Raw genomic sequence first — 18,564 nt, 5'->3', positions numbered from 1 at the left:
TAATAGGCAGAATGTGTCAGCTGAGAGACTTGAAGTTGCTCAAGGCTGTAAGGTACGCAGAGAAGTCTTGTAGATAAGGTGGAGTAGGGGCAGGACATGGGCAGAATACAGCAAATAATGAACCAAGGTAGGGTCAAAATCTCCCAATGAAACAATGCTGTCCCTTCGCATCTCTGGTTTTGAGATATTCATGGGTCAGAAAGGACTGTTCCTTAATGGTAGCTGTACCGAGTCCTTTTCCTAATAACATGGACCACCTGCACACTTCCAGGTCAGGCTGGATCACACTTGAAACTGGAAAAAAAAAACCTTTTCCTACAGCAAACATTGAGCAAAACTTCTTGTACTCTCCATATATTTTACCTTTCTTTCCTCTAAAAACAGATTGTAGTTCTACCCCCTTTTCCACCAATTTGTATGATTTTTAAGTTTCTTAAGTTTTTAAAATTTAAACCAAGATAAGCGATCAAATCAAATAAAACTTGAAACTTAATGTTACATGTGAAAAAACAAACCACTCACCTAGACAGTAGCTGGGAATGAGAGTGGGAAGCCAGGCCACATTAGAAAAGGCTGAGGTATGAAGTGAGTTAATTCGAGCTAATTCAGACACTCCTCCTGTGTATGACAAGGGTCCAATTGGGTCTACACGCCAGAGAATAAGCTCACTGTAGATGGCATTTGGATCATAAAATGTCCGAGTCGCTGCATTTTTCAGATGTTGCCTGGTTAGGCCTTTCACATGATTGACAGAGTCTGTCAATCTATCATATTTGTCGGAATCCCAGGGAAAATCCAATTCTGGGGTCAACAGGGCATTGTGATGAGAAGATGTTAACAGTAATGGCAAAACAGAATGACAAGCCAAATCATTGAGATGGAATCTGTGCCCACAGTACCTAAATTTGTGAGACACAGTGAGCACCGTGGTGAAAGCAGACTTGTCTGCAAAAGTAACTGCCCACTGATTCAGAGATCCATCGATATGTTTAGACACCATCATTACCGTAGAAGTCATAAGGTTTGCCTTTGGAAGGTCCCTATCGGGGATCTGCACTTGTATGCTTGGGACACTGGCTGAAAGGTGCAAGGATGGCTTCTCCTGCTCCAGCACAGTAACATTGGGGTCTTTCACAGAGGTAGTACAAGCGTACATCAGGATGTGTTTACTGAGGGAACTTGCGTCGCCAGAGGGAAAAGCAACTGGAATTCGAGAGGAAAAGGAGACCTTTCATAAAAATGAAACAAGAAGGAAAACAAAAATTTTAAAGGTTAGTAACTACTAAACTTGTGAATTAAAAAACATTTAAGACTAATAATCACATTTGAAAATCAGACAGTAGCAGATCTTTTAACAAAGTAAGGGGGGGGGGGAATAAAGAATAGGGTCTTGGATACTGCCTTTTTATAGTTACACAACCACATTCAAAGTGATTTACTTACAGGTACTCAGGCATTTTCCCTATCTGTCCTGGTGGGCTCACAATCTATCTAATCTACCTGGGGAAGTGGAGGATTAAGTGACTTGCTCAAGGTCAGAGGGAGTAGTGCAGGGTCTGAACCCAGAAACTCAGGGTGCTGAGTCTGTAGCTCTAACCACTACACCACACTCTACTACTACTACTAGTAGTAGTAAAGCAGTAGCAGCAAAAATCTGCTAAAGTGCATAGCAGTGGGTACACTGTGTCATTACAAATTGCAGGCAAAGCCCAATCAAAGTTATAGTCTATGGGATTTTGGGCCGAGTCATGCACTGCACACTGCCATCTGGTCTCTGCGAATCTCCTGGGGCTACTACTGGAACTGCTCACATACCAAAGAACTCCTGTCAAGGTTTTAAGGAGAACTGAAAGCCAATAACATGTAGATAGCTTCTCATGCACATTATGGGACATTTTTCAAAATAATGTAGGAATGCTGCATGGTTCATCTTCTACCAACCTCACTACACTCATGTCACCCCTCTCCTTAAATCACTTCACTGGCTCCCTATCTGCCATCGCATGCAATTCAAGATCTTATTGCTGACCTACAAGTGTGTTCATTCTGCTGCCCCTCAATATCTCCCCTCTCTCCTTAAACACCTCCCAGAGAACTCTGTTCCTCAGATAACCCACTCTTAGCTGTACCGTTCTCCTCCATTGCTAATTCCAAACTTTGTTCCTTTCATCTAGCTGCCCCCTATGCCTGGAATAAACCAGAGTTTGTACACCAAGCCCTTCCCTTATTTAAAAGCAGACTGAAAACCTACCTTTTTGATATAGCCTTCAATCCATAAACCCTACTCCTCACTGGCCACCAACCCAGCCAGCAGATTAACTGTTCCCCTTAACTGTATCCATGACATCCTTTTTGTCAGTTTAGATTGTAAGCTCTTTGAGCAGGGACTGTCTTCTTTGTGACTCTGTACAGTGCTGTGTACGTATGGTAGCGTTATAGAAATAATTCATAGTAGTAGTAGTTAGTAGTGTGAAAAGTTTCAGTCTTTGGGAAGCAGAGCTGAGATTGTAATGTCATAATACCTAATTCCACCAATAAGAACCAACCTCATCAGTGATGTCACAATGGCTTAATTGTCCTGTACTCCACTGTCTTCCAACCTAGCCAGAAGATTAACAGTTCCCCTTAACTGTATCCATGACATCCTGTTTGTCTGTCTTGTCTGTTTAGATTGTAAGCACTTTTGAGCAGGGACTGTTTTATTCTTTGTGACTCTGTGGAGCGCTATGTCTGGTAGCGCTATAGAAATAATTAATAGTAGTAATAGTAGTAAAATGCAAAGTCCACAAGCACTCTTCCAAATAAAGAAACACACTGGACTAATTGACCATTGAGGGCTTGTCTTCAGCAACCACTGGCTAACTGCACTAGTAATTTTTGATAAATGAAACATAACCCATATAGATCATTGTAAATATCATAACAAGCAACTTAAATCTGATCCACTGATCCAGAGTTCTACCAGGAGCCAATGCAGCTCAAACACACACAGTCTAACATGATCAATAATCAAATGGAATTGAAATTTAGCAGCCACACTGTAATTATTTAACTTGACTTTTGCTTCTAAGGCGGCAATTTTTTGCCACCTCAGTTAAGAGGCATTTTTAATTACATTATTTTTGAAAACATTTTTGTTTTCCACATCTGCTTGATGATTTTTTTAATGTGCGTGTATTAAAATTACGGACTGTCTCTTTGGATGCAGAGAAGGCCTTCGATCGTGAAGAATGGACTTTCATGTATCAAGCAATGGATTGGTCTGGTAGAGGATCCGGATTTATACAAATGATTCATAAGAACTTAAGAAGTGCCTCTGCTGGGTCAGACCAGAGGTCCATCGTGTCCAGCAGTCTGCTCGCGCGGTGGTCCAACAGGTCTAGGACCTGTGTAGTTGTCCTCTATCTGTACCTCTCTATCCCCTTCTCCTTCAGAAAATTGTCCAAACCCTTCTTGAACCCTAATACCATATTCTGTCCTATCACGCCCTCTGGAAGTGCATTCCAGGTGTCCACTGTGCTGCGCACTGTGCCGATGGCTTCATTGTCTTATCTACTATTACCCCCAAGTCTCTTTCTTGGGTACTCTCACTCAATAACATCCCTCCCATCGTATAGCTGTACCTCGGATTTTTGCTTCCTACATGCAATACTTTACATTTCTCTACATTGAACTTCATCTGCCAACTCGTCGCCCACTCCCCTAGCTTGTTCAGGTCCCTTTGTAATTCCTCGCAGTCCTCTTTAGTCCGAGCACCACTAAATAGTTCGGTATCATCTGCAAATTATTATTTTTTTTTAAATTTATTTATTTATAAATTTCAAATATCAAATCAAGATTCACTTGTACAGAAAGTGATTAGAGCAAAAGAAAGAAAAAATACATCATCATTCAATTTTATAAGAACAAAATATTGCTTAATCGCTCAAGTCCACAATAAGATCCAAGATGTAGTATAAACGGAATAACAAGAAGATAATAGCTTAAGATGGATATTACATTGGATAAAAATTGGCTGTTGAGCTTATTCTTCAAAAATAAAGAGAAAAAGTTTCTTGATTTTAAGATACAAATGTTAGCAAACAAAACAAAACTGCAGATCTGTACAAGACGTAGGCAAAATTTTATTGTGACAAAATAAATATATGTAAACCCTTTTACCAATCAAGTGACCCGACACGGTCCGTGTTTCGGACAAACCTTCGTCAGGGGTCCATGGTAAAAAAGGATAACAAAAAAAGTCACAAAAAATTGTAGAGTAGCAGCAAAGTGTAAACGACGTCAGAATTCGCCAAATGCAAAGAAACGTCGCAAAAAGTGATACAAATGTTCCCAGATTTGGCAAAGGATACACAAAGGCGTAGAAGAGAGTTCTTATTATTAAAACCCTGGAGTTTTGGCTCTTGGGGGAACCTTTTATCTTCGTCATCCCTGCAAATGTATAGTACAATATAATTCTCAGAAATATGTTTTCTTTGAGCTAACGGTTGATTGACCTTTTCAATGCTTCTCTAGAGTTAGGAATGGTACTGGAGGACTGCAGAAGGGCAGATGTGGTCCCTCTACACAAAAGTGGAAGTAAGGAAGAGGTAGGGAATTACAGGTCAGTAAGTCTGACTTCTGTGATAAGCAAATTAATGGAAACACTTTTAAAACAGAGAATGGTCATGTTTCTGGAATCCTGTGGATTACTGGACCAGAGGCAACATGGATTCACTAGAGGTAGGTCTTGCCAGACAAATCTGATCAATTTCTTTGACTGGGTGACTAGAGAATTGGATAGAGGATGTGCACTATATGTGGTGTATTTAGATTTTAGCAAAGCCTTTGACAGTGTTCCACACAGACGTCTAATAAATAAATTGAGTGCCTTCACGATGGGCCCCAAATTGACAGGCTGGGTCAGGAACTGGTTGAGTGGAAGATGACAGAGAATAGTCTTATCCACGTTAATGAGATTGCTCTGAGGAAAGGGATGTTACCAGTGGTGTGCCTCAAGGTTCTGTTCTTGGGCCTGTTCTTTTTAACATTTTTATAAGCAATATTGCTGAAGGGCTGTCAGGTAAGATTTGCACAAGGATCTCAAAGTCCCTCCTTGAGGGCTGCAATCCAGTTGGGTTTTCAGGATTTCCCCAATGAATATGCATCGAAAGCAGTGCATACACATAGATCTCATGCATATTCATTGGGGAAATCCTGAAAACCCGACTGGATTGTGGCCCTCAAGGAGGGACTCTGAGACCCCTGGATTTGCCTCTTTGCGGATGATACCAAAATCTGCAATAGAGTAGACATCCCGAATGGTGTGAATAACATGAAGAAAGACCTGAAATGTGGCTGCAAAAACCAGAAGGAACAGTACAATTTCGGGGGTGAAGAATTTATGTGCATGACAGAAGAGCGGGACTTGGGTGTGATTGTAAGTGATGATCTTAAGGTGGCCAAACAGGTAGAAAAGATGATGGCGAAAACTAGAAGGATGCTAGGGTGTATAGGAGGAGGTATGGCCATTAGGAAAAAGGAGGTATTGATGACCTTGTATAAGACTCTGGTGAGCAACGAAACTGGTAAGAGGGCTGGAACACTGCCCATACGCCGAGAGTTTGGATAGGCTGGGGCTCTTCTCTCTGGAAAAAAGGAGGCTCAGGGGAGATATGATAGAGACCTTCAAGATCATGAGGGGCATAGAGAGGGTGGATAGGGACAGATTCTTCAGACTGAAGGGGACAACAAGTACGAGGGGGCATTCGGAGAAACTGAAGGGAGATAGGTTCAAAACAAATGCAAGGAAGTTTTTTTTCACCCAAAGGGTCGTGGACACTTGGAATACGCTACCGGAGGAAGTGATCAGGCAGAGTACGGTACAGGGATTCAAACAGGGATTGGACGGATTCCTGAGGGATAAAGGGATCGTGGGATACTGAGAGAGGTGCTGGGATGTAACACAGGTATAGAAAGCAAACCAAGTAATAAGTATAGAAATCCAACCAGGTCGTGCATGTGCAAGACCGGAGGGTTAGGACTACGATGGGAAGATAGGACTTCAATGAGAAACCAAGGTGGCAAGCGGGCCCCTTCTGGTGACTCAGACAGGCCATGACCTGTTCGGGCCGCCGCGGGAACGGACTGCTGGGCAAGATGGACCTGTGGTATGACCCAGCGGAGGCACTGCTTATGTTCTTATGTTCCTCATTTAGAATATTGTGTACAATTCTGGAGACCACACCTTCAAAAAGATATAAAAAGCATGGAGTCAGTCCAGAGGAAGGCTATTAAAATGGTGCGGGGTTTCCATCATAAGGCATTTGGTGACAGACTTAAAATCTCAATATGTATACTTTAGAGGAAAGGCAGGAAAGGGAAGATATAATAGAGACATTTAAAAATATCAACGTGGTGCAAATGCACCCAAGTCGAGTCTCTTTCATTTGAAAGGAAGCTCTGGAATGAGAGGGCATAGGATGAAGTTAAGAGGTGATAGGGTCAGGAGTAATCTAAGGAAATATTTTTTTACAGAAAGGGTGGTAGATGCATGGAACAATCTTCTGGAAGAGGTGGTGGAGAAAGAGAATGTGTCTGAATTCAAGAAGGCATGGGGTAGACATGTGGGATCTCTTAGGGAGAGTCAGAAAACATCTTGGATAGGAGGAGTTTGACAGTTATAGAATCACAGCAAAACTGTCTACTAACCTAAAGGCCTGGAATGGTTAATTTTCAGCAGAGGCCCTTCCCACCTGCGTGTGGTGACTGACTGAAGATCGCTGCGGGAAGATCGTTGCTGGAGGCGGGACCAGTGGAGGCATGATTGATCGCTGCTGGTTGTTGCCTAGGATGGGGTGGTATCTCCGGATCCGTAGAGTGGGGCCATGCCATGGACTCCTCCTCCCAGTTGTCTGCCGAAGTGCTGTACTCTTCGGGAGATGCCCACCGAGAGCAGTCTGGCCCGGTGCTAGATTGTTCTACCTCTGTGCATCTTCTGCCTGGAAGCAATGATTCAGGGCTGCAGCAGCTGGAAAGCCCGAGCTGATATCTGTCTGGCCTTTTGCCATTGGAATTATTTAAAATATGCTGAGACAACAGAGCTGCTTCAGGAAATTGGACTTCTTTCAGACTTATTTGATTTTTTTTCCAGTTTATGAATTATTTTAAATGTTATTCCATTGTTTTTACCCCTATTCTTTTTATTTTATTAACTGAATTCTATTGTTTAATGATTCCTTCCTTCTATTCCTTTTTACATATTACTTTAATTCTTTTAGATATCATTTACATAGATGGTGCTCCTATCTGTAAAGTTAGGAATTTCTATGAAATATTCTATATGCTTCTCTCTTGTCCACTCCTTCCTGCCCTCCATAGTCCTCCCTACCATCTTCTCTAACCCCTTCCTCTGTAATGTCGCCTAGAGCTTGCATAGGTGTGTGTGACGCACAAATGGAAGAAATAAAATAAAATAATGGTTACTGCAGATGGGCAGACTGGATGGGCCATTTGGCCTTTATCTGCCATCATGTTTCTATGTAATGCTGGGAAAAATCATAGCCGGAATCAATCTACAATAGTCCAAAAAGAAAAGAAAGGTCTCAGATGTAAAAAGCATATTTATTTTAATAAAAGGCGAGTGAAATCACAATACATGAATATATTCTTAAAATGCAAATCCAAGATTATACTCAAATTGATCATCTCAAATTTAACTCGAAGAGTAACATTAAATAATATTTCTCACTACTGCCCCAGTTATCCCGTGATACCACCAGGGCTTTTTATATCATCGTGACCTGAAAGCAAGAGGCAAAGGAAGAATTCTAAACACCCAACAAAACAGAAAATGGAGCGTAACTCATCTCAGTATAAAGATGAGAGGAAACACCAAAATACAGTATCTCAAAATCGTGCATAACAGTTGCAAATACATATCAAACAATAATGCAGATAAGACTGATCCTTTTGACAGACCACACCTTACCAGCAATCTATCAGATTTTTCCAAGTCTGTCCCTTCCTGTGGATATATTTCACTCTGACCCCAAGAGATTTAATTTTGAGCATAGTATTGTATATACCTTGGACTTCCACAGAACATGGCACTATCACAGTACTACCAACTCTATATACAACGAGGAATGGAGGAACAAATAACTGAATATTTCTACTCTCCCCACTTATTATATCTTGCTTTGAAAACATCGACTAAGGCGAAAGAAAAGGCTTCAGCTCTCAGGTGAACCACTGTATGTTTAGTTCTACCAATTGGACATCATCGGCATAGAAATACTGAAATATCACAGCTGCAGATGAGAATTTGACCTGGTATGTTATTGAAATGGCTTGTTAAAATGACGCTTTAACAAGCCTACATATTTCAATTAAAGTTTGATCAATATGCATAAAGAACAATAGCTCATCCCCAGCGGAAGTAATAATAATAATAATAATAATAACTTTATTTTTGTTAGTATACCTGAACTTGTCGAAAGATTCCTGGATTGTATTCATCCAGGTATTTCACATGCCACACTAGAAATGTGCCATCGACAGGGTGAATCGTAAAAAGCATGTCTGGATTTCTGTTCCATTCAGTAAGCAGTTTTTCAATTTTTCGGTCTATCAAAACAGAAGGAAGTGGCACATCGGTACCATCAGGTGTCGAAGCTTTGCTGCTTCCATCTCTTTCTGCCTCTTCGTGGTCTGGCGAGTCTGTTCCACCTTCTCTCTCCTCAAATACTTCTTCTGGAATATAATTAAATATTAACAGATCAACAGTATAGCAACAAAAACAGAGCTAAAAATAACCTCTTTCTAATTTGGGAAATCATTTTTGGTCTTCTGCCTTGCAGATGATATTTTGATTAGCCTTTGTCTAATGAGAGGGAAAATGCCACAGAGAGGCACTACAAATTTCAAAACTAAAAAGCTGAAGAAAAAAAAAAAAATATTCAAACACAAGGACTGTGTTACACAAAGTCTCTGCCTCAGTAAATTTGGAAAGCCTTATTGGAGATACCACATGACATTAACCTCCACTTTTACTAAGCCACAGTAGAGGTTTCTACCATGGCCTGGAGCGCTAAATGAACCAACACTGCTCCGACACTCATAGAATTCCTATGAGCATCGGATCAATTAGAGCCCCATGCCACGGTAGAAACCTCTACTGTGTCTTAGTAAAAGAGGGCCTATATTCTACACTAGCAAGTCTGTACCATGAAACATACAGAATGCGAGTCCAAAGTACAAATGCAATGTTAATAACTATATGAATATAATTACTGTACAATAATGGAGGACTCTCTTCCAAAATTGAATCAACTAATATTGTTTATTGAGAGCTTCTTTACAGCTACTAATGACTGGGGAGTCAATTTAGAGCAGTCTACATGAGCCTCTGCAAAGGTGCTACAATACATGAGCTTCTGTAAAGATGTTATGATATATTAGCTTCTGTAGAGATGTTACCATAAGGAGTTGTGAGGTGTTACAATACATGGGCTCTATACAGTGTTATAATACACGGGCTCTTTACAGAGCTCTGTGGTGGTGTTACAGAGTTATTAATACTGGCAAGAATATGCCATAATCCATCATCCTACTTATATGCACATGTTTATACCAAATCAATTGTCCTATGTACATACACATGTGACACTAGGTTTACTATTGCAGATAAATACACTATACACTTTTTTTTACATACCTCTTAAGGAGGTGGTTGGCCACTTCAACTAAATATAATCTATTTACATGCATCCATGAAACTTCTAGTATCCTCTCTCTATCAACTTCATAATTTCAGAAGAAATAAGTGATATCTATAATAATAAAACGCTAAGCGCGCATGCGCACTCCTACCTGCGTAATTCATGATCCGTAGGTCCTTGGTCGGCAGGAGTGCGCATGCGCACTTCGACTCCCCTCCTCACTCACTGTAAGGCAGGTCATCGTCAAACTCCCCCCACCACCACCACCATGGGCGCACCCCTCCTCTGCGCACCCGAACCCCCGTTGACCCTCCCATCCGACCCTCCCACCGCGAGACGACCACAAACCTCCCAGCTCCAGCAGCATCCGCAGTACTCTAAACATGCTGCTTCGCGGCCTTCTTCTGCCCTGATTTCCTCTGCCATGTCCCTGATGACATCGAGACAGAGACGCAGCAGAGGAAATCAAGGTCAGTAGAAGGCCACGAAGTAGCGTGTTTAGAGGGCTGCGGACGCTGCTGGGGCCGGGAGGTTTGTAGGTCATCTCGAGGTGAGAGGGTCGGATGGGAGGGTCAGTGGAGTCTTCTGCATGGCGGCGGTGGTGGCAGGGGGGTGGGAGATGGAAACATGCTGTTCAACGGTTCTACTGCACAGGGGGATGGGAGGGAGGGATAGAAAAATGCCGGGTTCTACTGTACGGGGTATGGGGAGTAGAAATGGAAAGATGCTGCTCAAGAGTTCTACTACACAGGGGGATGGGAGGGAGGGAGGCAGGCAGGCTGGCTTCGAGGTGGGGGTGGGACAAAGTCTGGAAGGCAGTGAGGAGGACATAGGAAGGAGGTAGTGGGGGCACTAAGGACATAGGAGGCACTGAGGGTACTAAGGACACAGGACAGAGGCACTAGGGGCACTAAGGACATGGGAAGGAGGCACTGGGGGCACTAAGGACATGGGAAGGAGGCACTAGGGGCACTAAGGACATGGGAAGGAGACACTGAGTGCACTAAGGATGCAGGAAGGGGTACTCAGGACATGGGAAGGAGGCACTGGGGGCACTAAGGACATAGGAGGGGGCACTAAGGACATAGGAGGCACTGAGGGCACTAAGAGAGCTGCCTGGATTGCGGGTCCCCCTTGCCATCACCTAATGCCAGCCCTGAGAATAGGGAGGGTGATTCTGGACCTGGCGGGCCCCCCTGACCATTTCGGCGCTGTAGGGAGGGAAGGACAGAGGCAGGCTTTAGCGCGGGAGGGGAAGCGATCGCCGGTCCCTTGTCCCCTCGCACAGCTTCGGGACGCTGTCCCTGAAAACGGGACATTTCGGCGTCCCGAAGCGGTGGGTCGGGACAATGGTACGGTCCCGTTGAAAACGCGACGTATGGTCACCTTATTGATAGTAGCAGCCAACATTCAGCACAGTAAGTTTAACACGTGGAAACAAACAACCAGAAAATCCCTTAACATGGTCTTATGATAGCCTGTTAATGTATGTTAACCCCAAGTTATGAGTTCAGCTCTCTCTAGTAAAAGGGCCTTCAGTTTGTATGATTTTAAAATGCTCAGTTTTTATCTGGTTTTGCAAGGGAGGGGAAGGAATATAGAAAGAGAGAGCTATTTTCAAGATTTCCCAGCCTAATTCCACTTTTACAATTAGGATTTCACTTTTTCCAAACTTGTTAATATCATTTTTGCATTAACTAAAACTCAAGACATTAGAAATAAGTGGGAAATGAATGATAGCACCATACCCACCATGATCTAGTTTCATATGCAAGCCCTCTTCATCCTCTTCCTCATCACCAGGCTCAAGTTGGTCTTCAGCGACCATTCGCAAATACTGAATAAATCTCTCAACAGATGAGGTAAAGTGCAATTCTTTATTGTTCAACCAATGAACCAAAAAGCCCCCGCATCCTTCATCTAAATTAAAAGCAGCTCCAGCCAAGACTGGTGGAATATCTGTGAAGAATGACAACATGTGTTCTTTTCAGAGTGTGAAATACATATAACATTGAAAAAATATGCAGCAGAATGGATAACTTAACATTGCTCTTGGTCTGTCCCCCAAACCATGTCTATATTACAATATAAGATAACGATGGCATTATAAGGACCTAAACTCTACTTAAACAATCCACATGAAAGTGAAATAATCCACATTAAAACCTTAAGGACCTATTCCACTGAGAGCGTAGGACCCAACACGGTCTGTGTCTCGACAAGATAGTCTTCTTCAGGGGTCCCTGAAAGTCCTGTGGTAGTAGATATGTGGAATAACAAATACGTGAAGAATCGTTGAGAACGCGCTGCTTAAAACCAAAGCAATTGCAAAGCAGCGCGTTCTCAACGATTCTCCACGTATTTGTTATTCCACGTATCTACAACCATAGGACTTTCAGGGACCCCTGAAGAAGACTATCTTGTCAAAACACGGACCATGTTGGGTCCTACACTCTCAGCGAAATAGGTCCTTAAGGTTTTTTAAGGATTATTTTACTTTCATGTGGATTGTTTAAGTAGAGTTTTGGAACTTTTGAACTTTCAGTAAAGTCCATTTCAGGAACATCGTCACTCCACAGTGATTTTTGGTTTCTTTTGGATTTTCTTCTCTGTGGATTTTCCAGGGTCAACTTCTTTGTTTTGATTATAAGGACTTAAAAATTATATTATAAGATAATGATTTCATTATAAGGACCTTAAAAATTATATTAAAATAATGATTTATAGTATCGGATGTTTTTTGCCCAATGATAGAAGCAAGTAGAGGAGCATATTTATTATGTAGCTCTCTCTTCTACAGCCAAAGGACAGCGTTTGCTTCCTACGGCTTCTGAGACCTTTTTCCTCCGTCACTGATTGACTGTGGTTGGAATACATAAACAAGTATTCATTTCTTACTGGAGGTTCTTTGATTTATATTTTGGTACTCCAGTCCCTCTAATCTATTAGGGCTATTATACGGACCTATACACAAAAGTGTGGCAAGATTTTGTAGTTACTGTACAGTAACTGTTAGGTGTGTTCCCAGCAGTTTCCCATTTTATTACCACAGAAGAAAATCATTACATGTTGAATGCACTGCTTGTAATGCGAGCCAGTCAGCTACTTCTGTTCATTTGACATTAACTGCCACATTCCACAAGGAAGACAAGTACAACAGGAATCCATCTGAGAATACCACCACCATCTTTATTAGAAGAATGGTGTTATTCTCAAATAGATTACTGTGGTCCCCAACTACCACCTATGAACATTTCATAGGTGGTAGTTGGGGACCACAGCAACTCCTCCCTCTCTAGGTTGAACTATTAAATGTTGCCGCTGGAGACTGTGTCTAATAGCATGGAGGTAGTTGCCACTGTTGACTTGTGGCAACTACCTCCATGCTATTAGACACAATCTACATCTATTCTCTATCCACTCCATGTCTCCTCTTCCAGGTTGATGGCCATTAACACAACATTTTCTTTCCTTTAGGTCACATCAGATGAATCAAGAGATAAGTGAGTTATGACCATCCACCAGCAGGCGGAGACAGAGTACACCAAACTGGGCTCTGTCATATATAGGATGGTAAGCTCAGTGGTAAGCTAGTATTCCTTGGAACAAAGCAACAGGATCAATGAGAAAGGCAGGTCAGCAAATAACTCCCTCCTCACCATGTCGTTATCTTCAGCCAACAATCACTTCACAGGGCCAAACCCTACAAAGCAAAGGAGAAGCAAAGAAACACAAGGGGCGGGACCCTGGATTCATCTGCATGACTAAAGGAAAGAAAATGATCAGGTATGAACATAATTTTTCCTTCCTTGTCATCAGCAGTAGGTGAATCCAGAGACGAGTCCTTAGTAGGGCAGGGCAGAGACCAGAACTTGGGAAAAATGACACAACAATTAAAGGAGCCAGCTGTCCTTCGAGGAGGTAATGAAAGAATCGCTATCTCCAAATAACAACACAAGGCCCCCCCTCCCGCCCCAGAAGGAAGTGTATTCTGAACAGAATTAACCGTATGTTCCCCATGAAGGAAAACCTTGAAACAATACACCCAGCTTCCAAGGAATGAGACCTGCTCCATGCACTGCAAAATACAATTGAAACTGCTAGACCAAGACAGTCAAAGAGTGGTGCTGAACACTTCAAGCCCATGCAGCCAGAGAACCCAGGCAAGACAAGGAGGCGCATTACTGAAACTGGAGCCACCAGCAGCTTCTATGAGGTGACCATACCTCCAGAAAAGAAAGAACCCCCATTACTGAACAAGGGTTCAGTCAAGCAAAGGTCATTGCTATAGAGCCGATGGCCCCCTTCAGGGATGGGTCTGAATCAAGGATCTGCTCTTGACAGCCAGGGAGGTGTTTCACCAGGCAAAAGGCAGAGCATACACTTGCAAGAGAAGGGGTGTGACCAACCACCAGCAAAAGAGAAGTATACGGTACTGGAATAGAGTAATGCAAACTGTCTACATTCTGTGGCATGTGAAGCTTCCAGTGATCGAGCCATGCCCTCTGAAGGAGTTGCAAATGGTCCACTGCATTAGACAGCCAGGTAGAGCCACTGGCCCCGCACAGAGCTGCAGCTGTGCTGAACAGGTGAAACTAACATTTCCACTCAGAGGGGTAGCCATGTCGAATAGGTATGAGGCACCACACTTTACCCCCTGGAGATAAAGCATTGCTAAACAATCAGGTGGCACCACTCTCCATAACCAGAGATAGGAGTGTGACAGTCAGATGAAGCCGTGCTGAACAGGCAGGAGGCGCCGTGCTCGCATCCAGAGATGCAGCCATGCTGAACAGTGAAGGGAGCAAAGCAGAACATGTAAAGGGAGCCTCACTGTACATCCAGTGATGGCACCGAATCACAAAGGCAGTTGGATTCAAGTTCTACACCCAGAGACAGAGACCTGCCAAATAGGCCATGCTAAAGAGCCAGGCTCTATATCCTCTATATAAGCCATGCTTTATATCCAGAGATGGAGCCATGTTGAATCAGCAGGTGAAACCTTGCTTTACACCCAGAGATAGAGCCATACCAAACCAGCAGCTGGAGCCACAATCGACATCCAGATGGAGTCAAGCAGCCCAGGCAAAAGCTGCACTCTACATCCAGATATGGAGCCACGCTCTACATCCAGAGATGAAAACCTGGCAAATATCTAAGCAGAACAGAACGCTACCTTCAGAATGGCATGATATGGCAGAGCCATGCTGGAGGTCCATAAGATGGTTAGGAGGCAGCTAGGGATAACCACTCTCTACCTCCAGTAGAGTCAACAAGTGAACCATTAGGAGGATCAACATCCCACCACGGCTGGCGCTTAAAAACGCTCCACAGTTTTGTAAAAGGGGGGATAAAATAGAAATACATAGACAAAGGTTAAATTGAACCAGCAAGAAGCTGGACTCTGCATACAATGCAACACCACAGAAACAGTGACACATGTCTCCTAAAGCAATAAATAAATAGAAAATTTTTGTTCTACCTTTGTCTTCTCTGGTTTCTGCTTTCCTCATCTTCTTGTTACTCTCTTCCTTCCATCCACTGTCTCTCTTTTCTCTGCATCTTCCATTTGCTCTGTTACTGTTCCTCTCCCTTTCTTCCTCCTTCCAAATTGGTCTGGCACCCATCTTCTTCCCTCTGCTCCTCCCATAGTCTGGTATCTCTGTCTTCTTCCCTGCCAGCGTCTTCTCCCCACTCTCTCTTCCCCATTTTCCTGAAGCATCTTCTCCCCATTATCTGTTCCTCATTTCCCTTCAGCATCTTCTCCCCACTCGCACAATGCGCGGCAGCGGCAAAGAAGGCAAATAGAATGTTGGGCATGATAAAGAAAGGAATCTCAAGTAGATCGGAGAAAGTTATAATGCCGCTTTATAGGGCAATGGTCAGACCCCACTTGGAATACTGTGTCCAACATTGGTCTCCCTACCTAAAGAAAGATATAAAACTGCTGGAGAGGGTGCAGAGACGAGCGACTAAACTGGTGAAGGGTATGGAGAAACTGGAATATGAGGATCGACTTAAAACACTGGGATTGTTCTCCCTTGAGAAGAGGAGACTGCGTGGGGATATGATCGAGACCTTCAAAATACTGAAAGGAATCGACAAAATAGAGCAGAGATTATTTACATTGTCCAATTTGACACGGACAAGAGGACATGAAATGAAGCTAAGGGGGGACAAGTTCAGGACTAATGTCAGGAAGTTCTGCTTCACACAGAGAGTGGTTGACATCTGGAATACTCTCCCAGGAGAGATTATTGCAGAATCGACAGTCCTAGGCTTCAAAAGCAAACTAGATGCATATCTCCTTGAGAGAGGCATATAAAGATATGGTTGGCTATAAAATAAGCCAGGTGTATACCTGGCAGGGCCTCCGCGTGTGCGGATCGCCGGACTTGATGGACCGAAGGTCTGATCCGGAGATGGCGCTTCTTATGTTCTTATGTTCTCTGTTCCCCATTTCCATTCAGCATCTTCTTCCCACTCTGTCTTCCCCATTAGTAATGCACAGGTTGCTGTGAAAACTATCTTTAATGCAGATCCTCTACAACTGAAGCATTTGATCTTGTTGATCATTTTCCTCTGCTTCAAACATTTGTCCTCAATTAATATAACTGGTATAGCCATGACTGGTTTGTTTCTTTGTTTTTTTCTTATTTGGAAGATCATATTCTGTATCTACTAGCTTGTTCCCCACCCCTGTACTAGCCCTTCAACTTCTGGCAGTTATTTTTTTCCATGTGGCATTCCTTAGGGCTCTGTACTTGCCCCACTTATTTGTAATATCTTTAAAAGCTCTCTTGCAACTCTACTTCAATAACATTGTAGTCCTTTTTACTAAGGTGTGGTATCCGATTTTGCGTGCACGAACGCGTCCATAAAATATAATGGAAGCGGTAGCATTTAGCGCGCACCTTAGTAAAAGGACCCCATAATCTCAATATTTATTTTTATGAAGATGACATTCTTATCATGCATGACAGATTCTATTTCACCAGATATTTCAGATTTACAATCAGCTTTGGACAATGCTGCAATTTGATGCATGATAATCATATGGTTCTTCTCATATGGGTCTTAATATGACAAAATCAGTAGATTGTTAGATCACTGGCCATCATCCCTAGCAATTGATGGCTCCTATCATTAATAATATTCCACTTTCCTTAGTTACTCAGTTCCGTTATCTGGGTTTTATTATTGACTCTAGATTATCATTTGAACTACAAGTTAATTTACTAGTCAAATCATATTTTTGGGCTTTGAGGGAGCTCCATTCAATTTGATCCTCTTTGGATTATTCTTCACACATCACTTTGATATTGACCCTCGTAATTAGTAGGTTTGATTTTTGTAATGTGGCTTATGTGGGATTAACAAAGCTGCTTTTAAAATGATTGCAATCTGTCCAGAATATTAGCATCCATCTTTTGTCTAAGGTAGGATGTTTTGATCATGTGACTCCATTTTTTAAGGTGCTTCATTGGCTCCCAATTGCCCAGCATTCAGTGTAAGATTTTCACGCTTACCGTATTTTCGCGGATATAACGCGCACCATTGTAAAACGCGCACAGGGGTATAGCGCGCAGAAATCACGATGATATGTACAAAAACTTTTCTATACCGCGCTCAGGCATATAACGCGCATGCTGCCCGACTCTCCTCTGGCCACCCCGACTCTCCTTTCGCTCTCCCCGACTCTCCTCTGGCCACCCCGACTCTCCTTTCGCCCTCCCCGACTCTCATCTGGTTGCCCCGACTCACCCTGACTTTCGGTGCACTGCCCCGACTCTCCTCTGGTTGCCCCGACTCACCCTGACTTTCGGTGCACTGCCCCGACTCTCCTCTGGTTGCCCCGACTCACCGTTCACCCGCCCTGACTTTCGGTGCACTGCCCCGCCTCTCCGTGCCTGTCCCCCTTGAAGTCCTGTCCCCCCTTGAAGGTCTGCCTGTCCCCCTTGAAGATCTGCCTGTCCCCCCTTGAAGTCCTGTCCCCATCCTGAAAGCCTGATGCCCCCCCTCGACGTCCGATTCTTCTCCCCCCTCGGCAGGACCACTCGCACCCCCACCCCAAAGGACCGCCGACTCCCCGACAATATTGGGCCAGGAGGGAGCCCAAATCCTCCTGGCCACGGCGACCCCCTAACCCCACCCCGCACTACATTACGGGCAGGAGGGATCCCAGGCCCTCCTGCCCTCGACGCAAACCCCCTCCCCCCAACGACCGCCCCCCCCCAAGAACCTCCGCCCGTCCCCCAGCCGACCCGCGACCCCCCTGGCCGACCCCCACGACACCCCCACCCGCCTTCCCCGTACTTTGTGTAGTTGGGCCAGAAGGGAGCCCAAACCCTCCTGGCCACGGCGACCCCCTAACCCCACCCCGCACTACATTACGGGCAGGAGGGATCCCAGGCCCTCCTGCCCTCGACGCAAACCCCCCTCCCTCCAACGACCGCCCCCCCCCAAGAACCTCCGACCGACCCGCGACCCCCCTGGCCGACCCCCCCACCTCCCTTCCCCGTACCTTTGGAAGTTGGCCGGACAGACGGGAGCCAAACCCGCCTGTCCGGCAGGCAGCCAACGAAGGAATGAGGCCGGATTGGCCCATCCGTCCTAAAGCTCCGCCTACTGGTGGGGCCTAAGGCGCGTGGGCCAATCAGAATAGGCCCTGGAGCCTTAGGTCCCACCTGGGGGCGCGGCCTGAGACACATGGTCGGGTTTGGCCCATGTGCCTCAGGCCGCGCCCCCAGGTGGGACCTAAGGCTCCAGGGCCTATTCTGATTGGCCCACGCGCCTTAGGCCCCACCAGTAGGCGGAGCTTTAGGACGGATGGGCCAATCCGGCCTCATTCCTTCGTTGGCTG

The 18,564-nt window shown here is 44.2% G+C and overlaps 1 protein-coding gene across 8 annotated transcripts in view; it reads right to left on the bottom strand.

The window, feature by feature from the left end:
* The window catches only part of DMXL2 (Dmx like 2), a 250,445-nt gene that overhangs the window by 153,956 nt on the left and 77,925 nt on the right, over positions 1 to 18,564 (bottom strand). For 7 of the 8 annotated variants that reach the window (XM_033919789.1, XM_033919792.1, XM_033919791.1 and 4 more), the window contains exons 10-12: positions 11,454 to 11,660; positions 8,465 to 8,733; positions 523 to 1,228 (exon numbers count right to left, since the gene is read on the bottom strand). In XM_033919789.1, coding sequence (XP_033775680.1) covers positions 523 to 1,228; positions 8,465 to 8,733; positions 11,454 to 11,660 — 1,182 coding nt within the window. The remainder of the gene's footprint in view (positions 1 to 522; positions 1,229 to 8,464; positions 8,734 to 11,453; positions 11,661 to 18,564) is intronic. The other variant, XM_033919790.1, reaches the window with a different exon arrangement.

The sequence above is a fragment of the Geotrypetes seraphini genome, chromosome 14, assembly GCF_902459505.1.
Source record: "Geotrypetes seraphini chromosome 14, aGeoSer1.1, whole genome shotgun sequence".
Lineage (NCBI taxonomy): Eukaryota > Metazoa > Chordata > Amphibia > Gymnophiona > Dermophiidae > Geotrypetes > Geotrypetes seraphini.
This window is presented reverse-complemented; position numbering and strand designations above follow the sequence as displayed.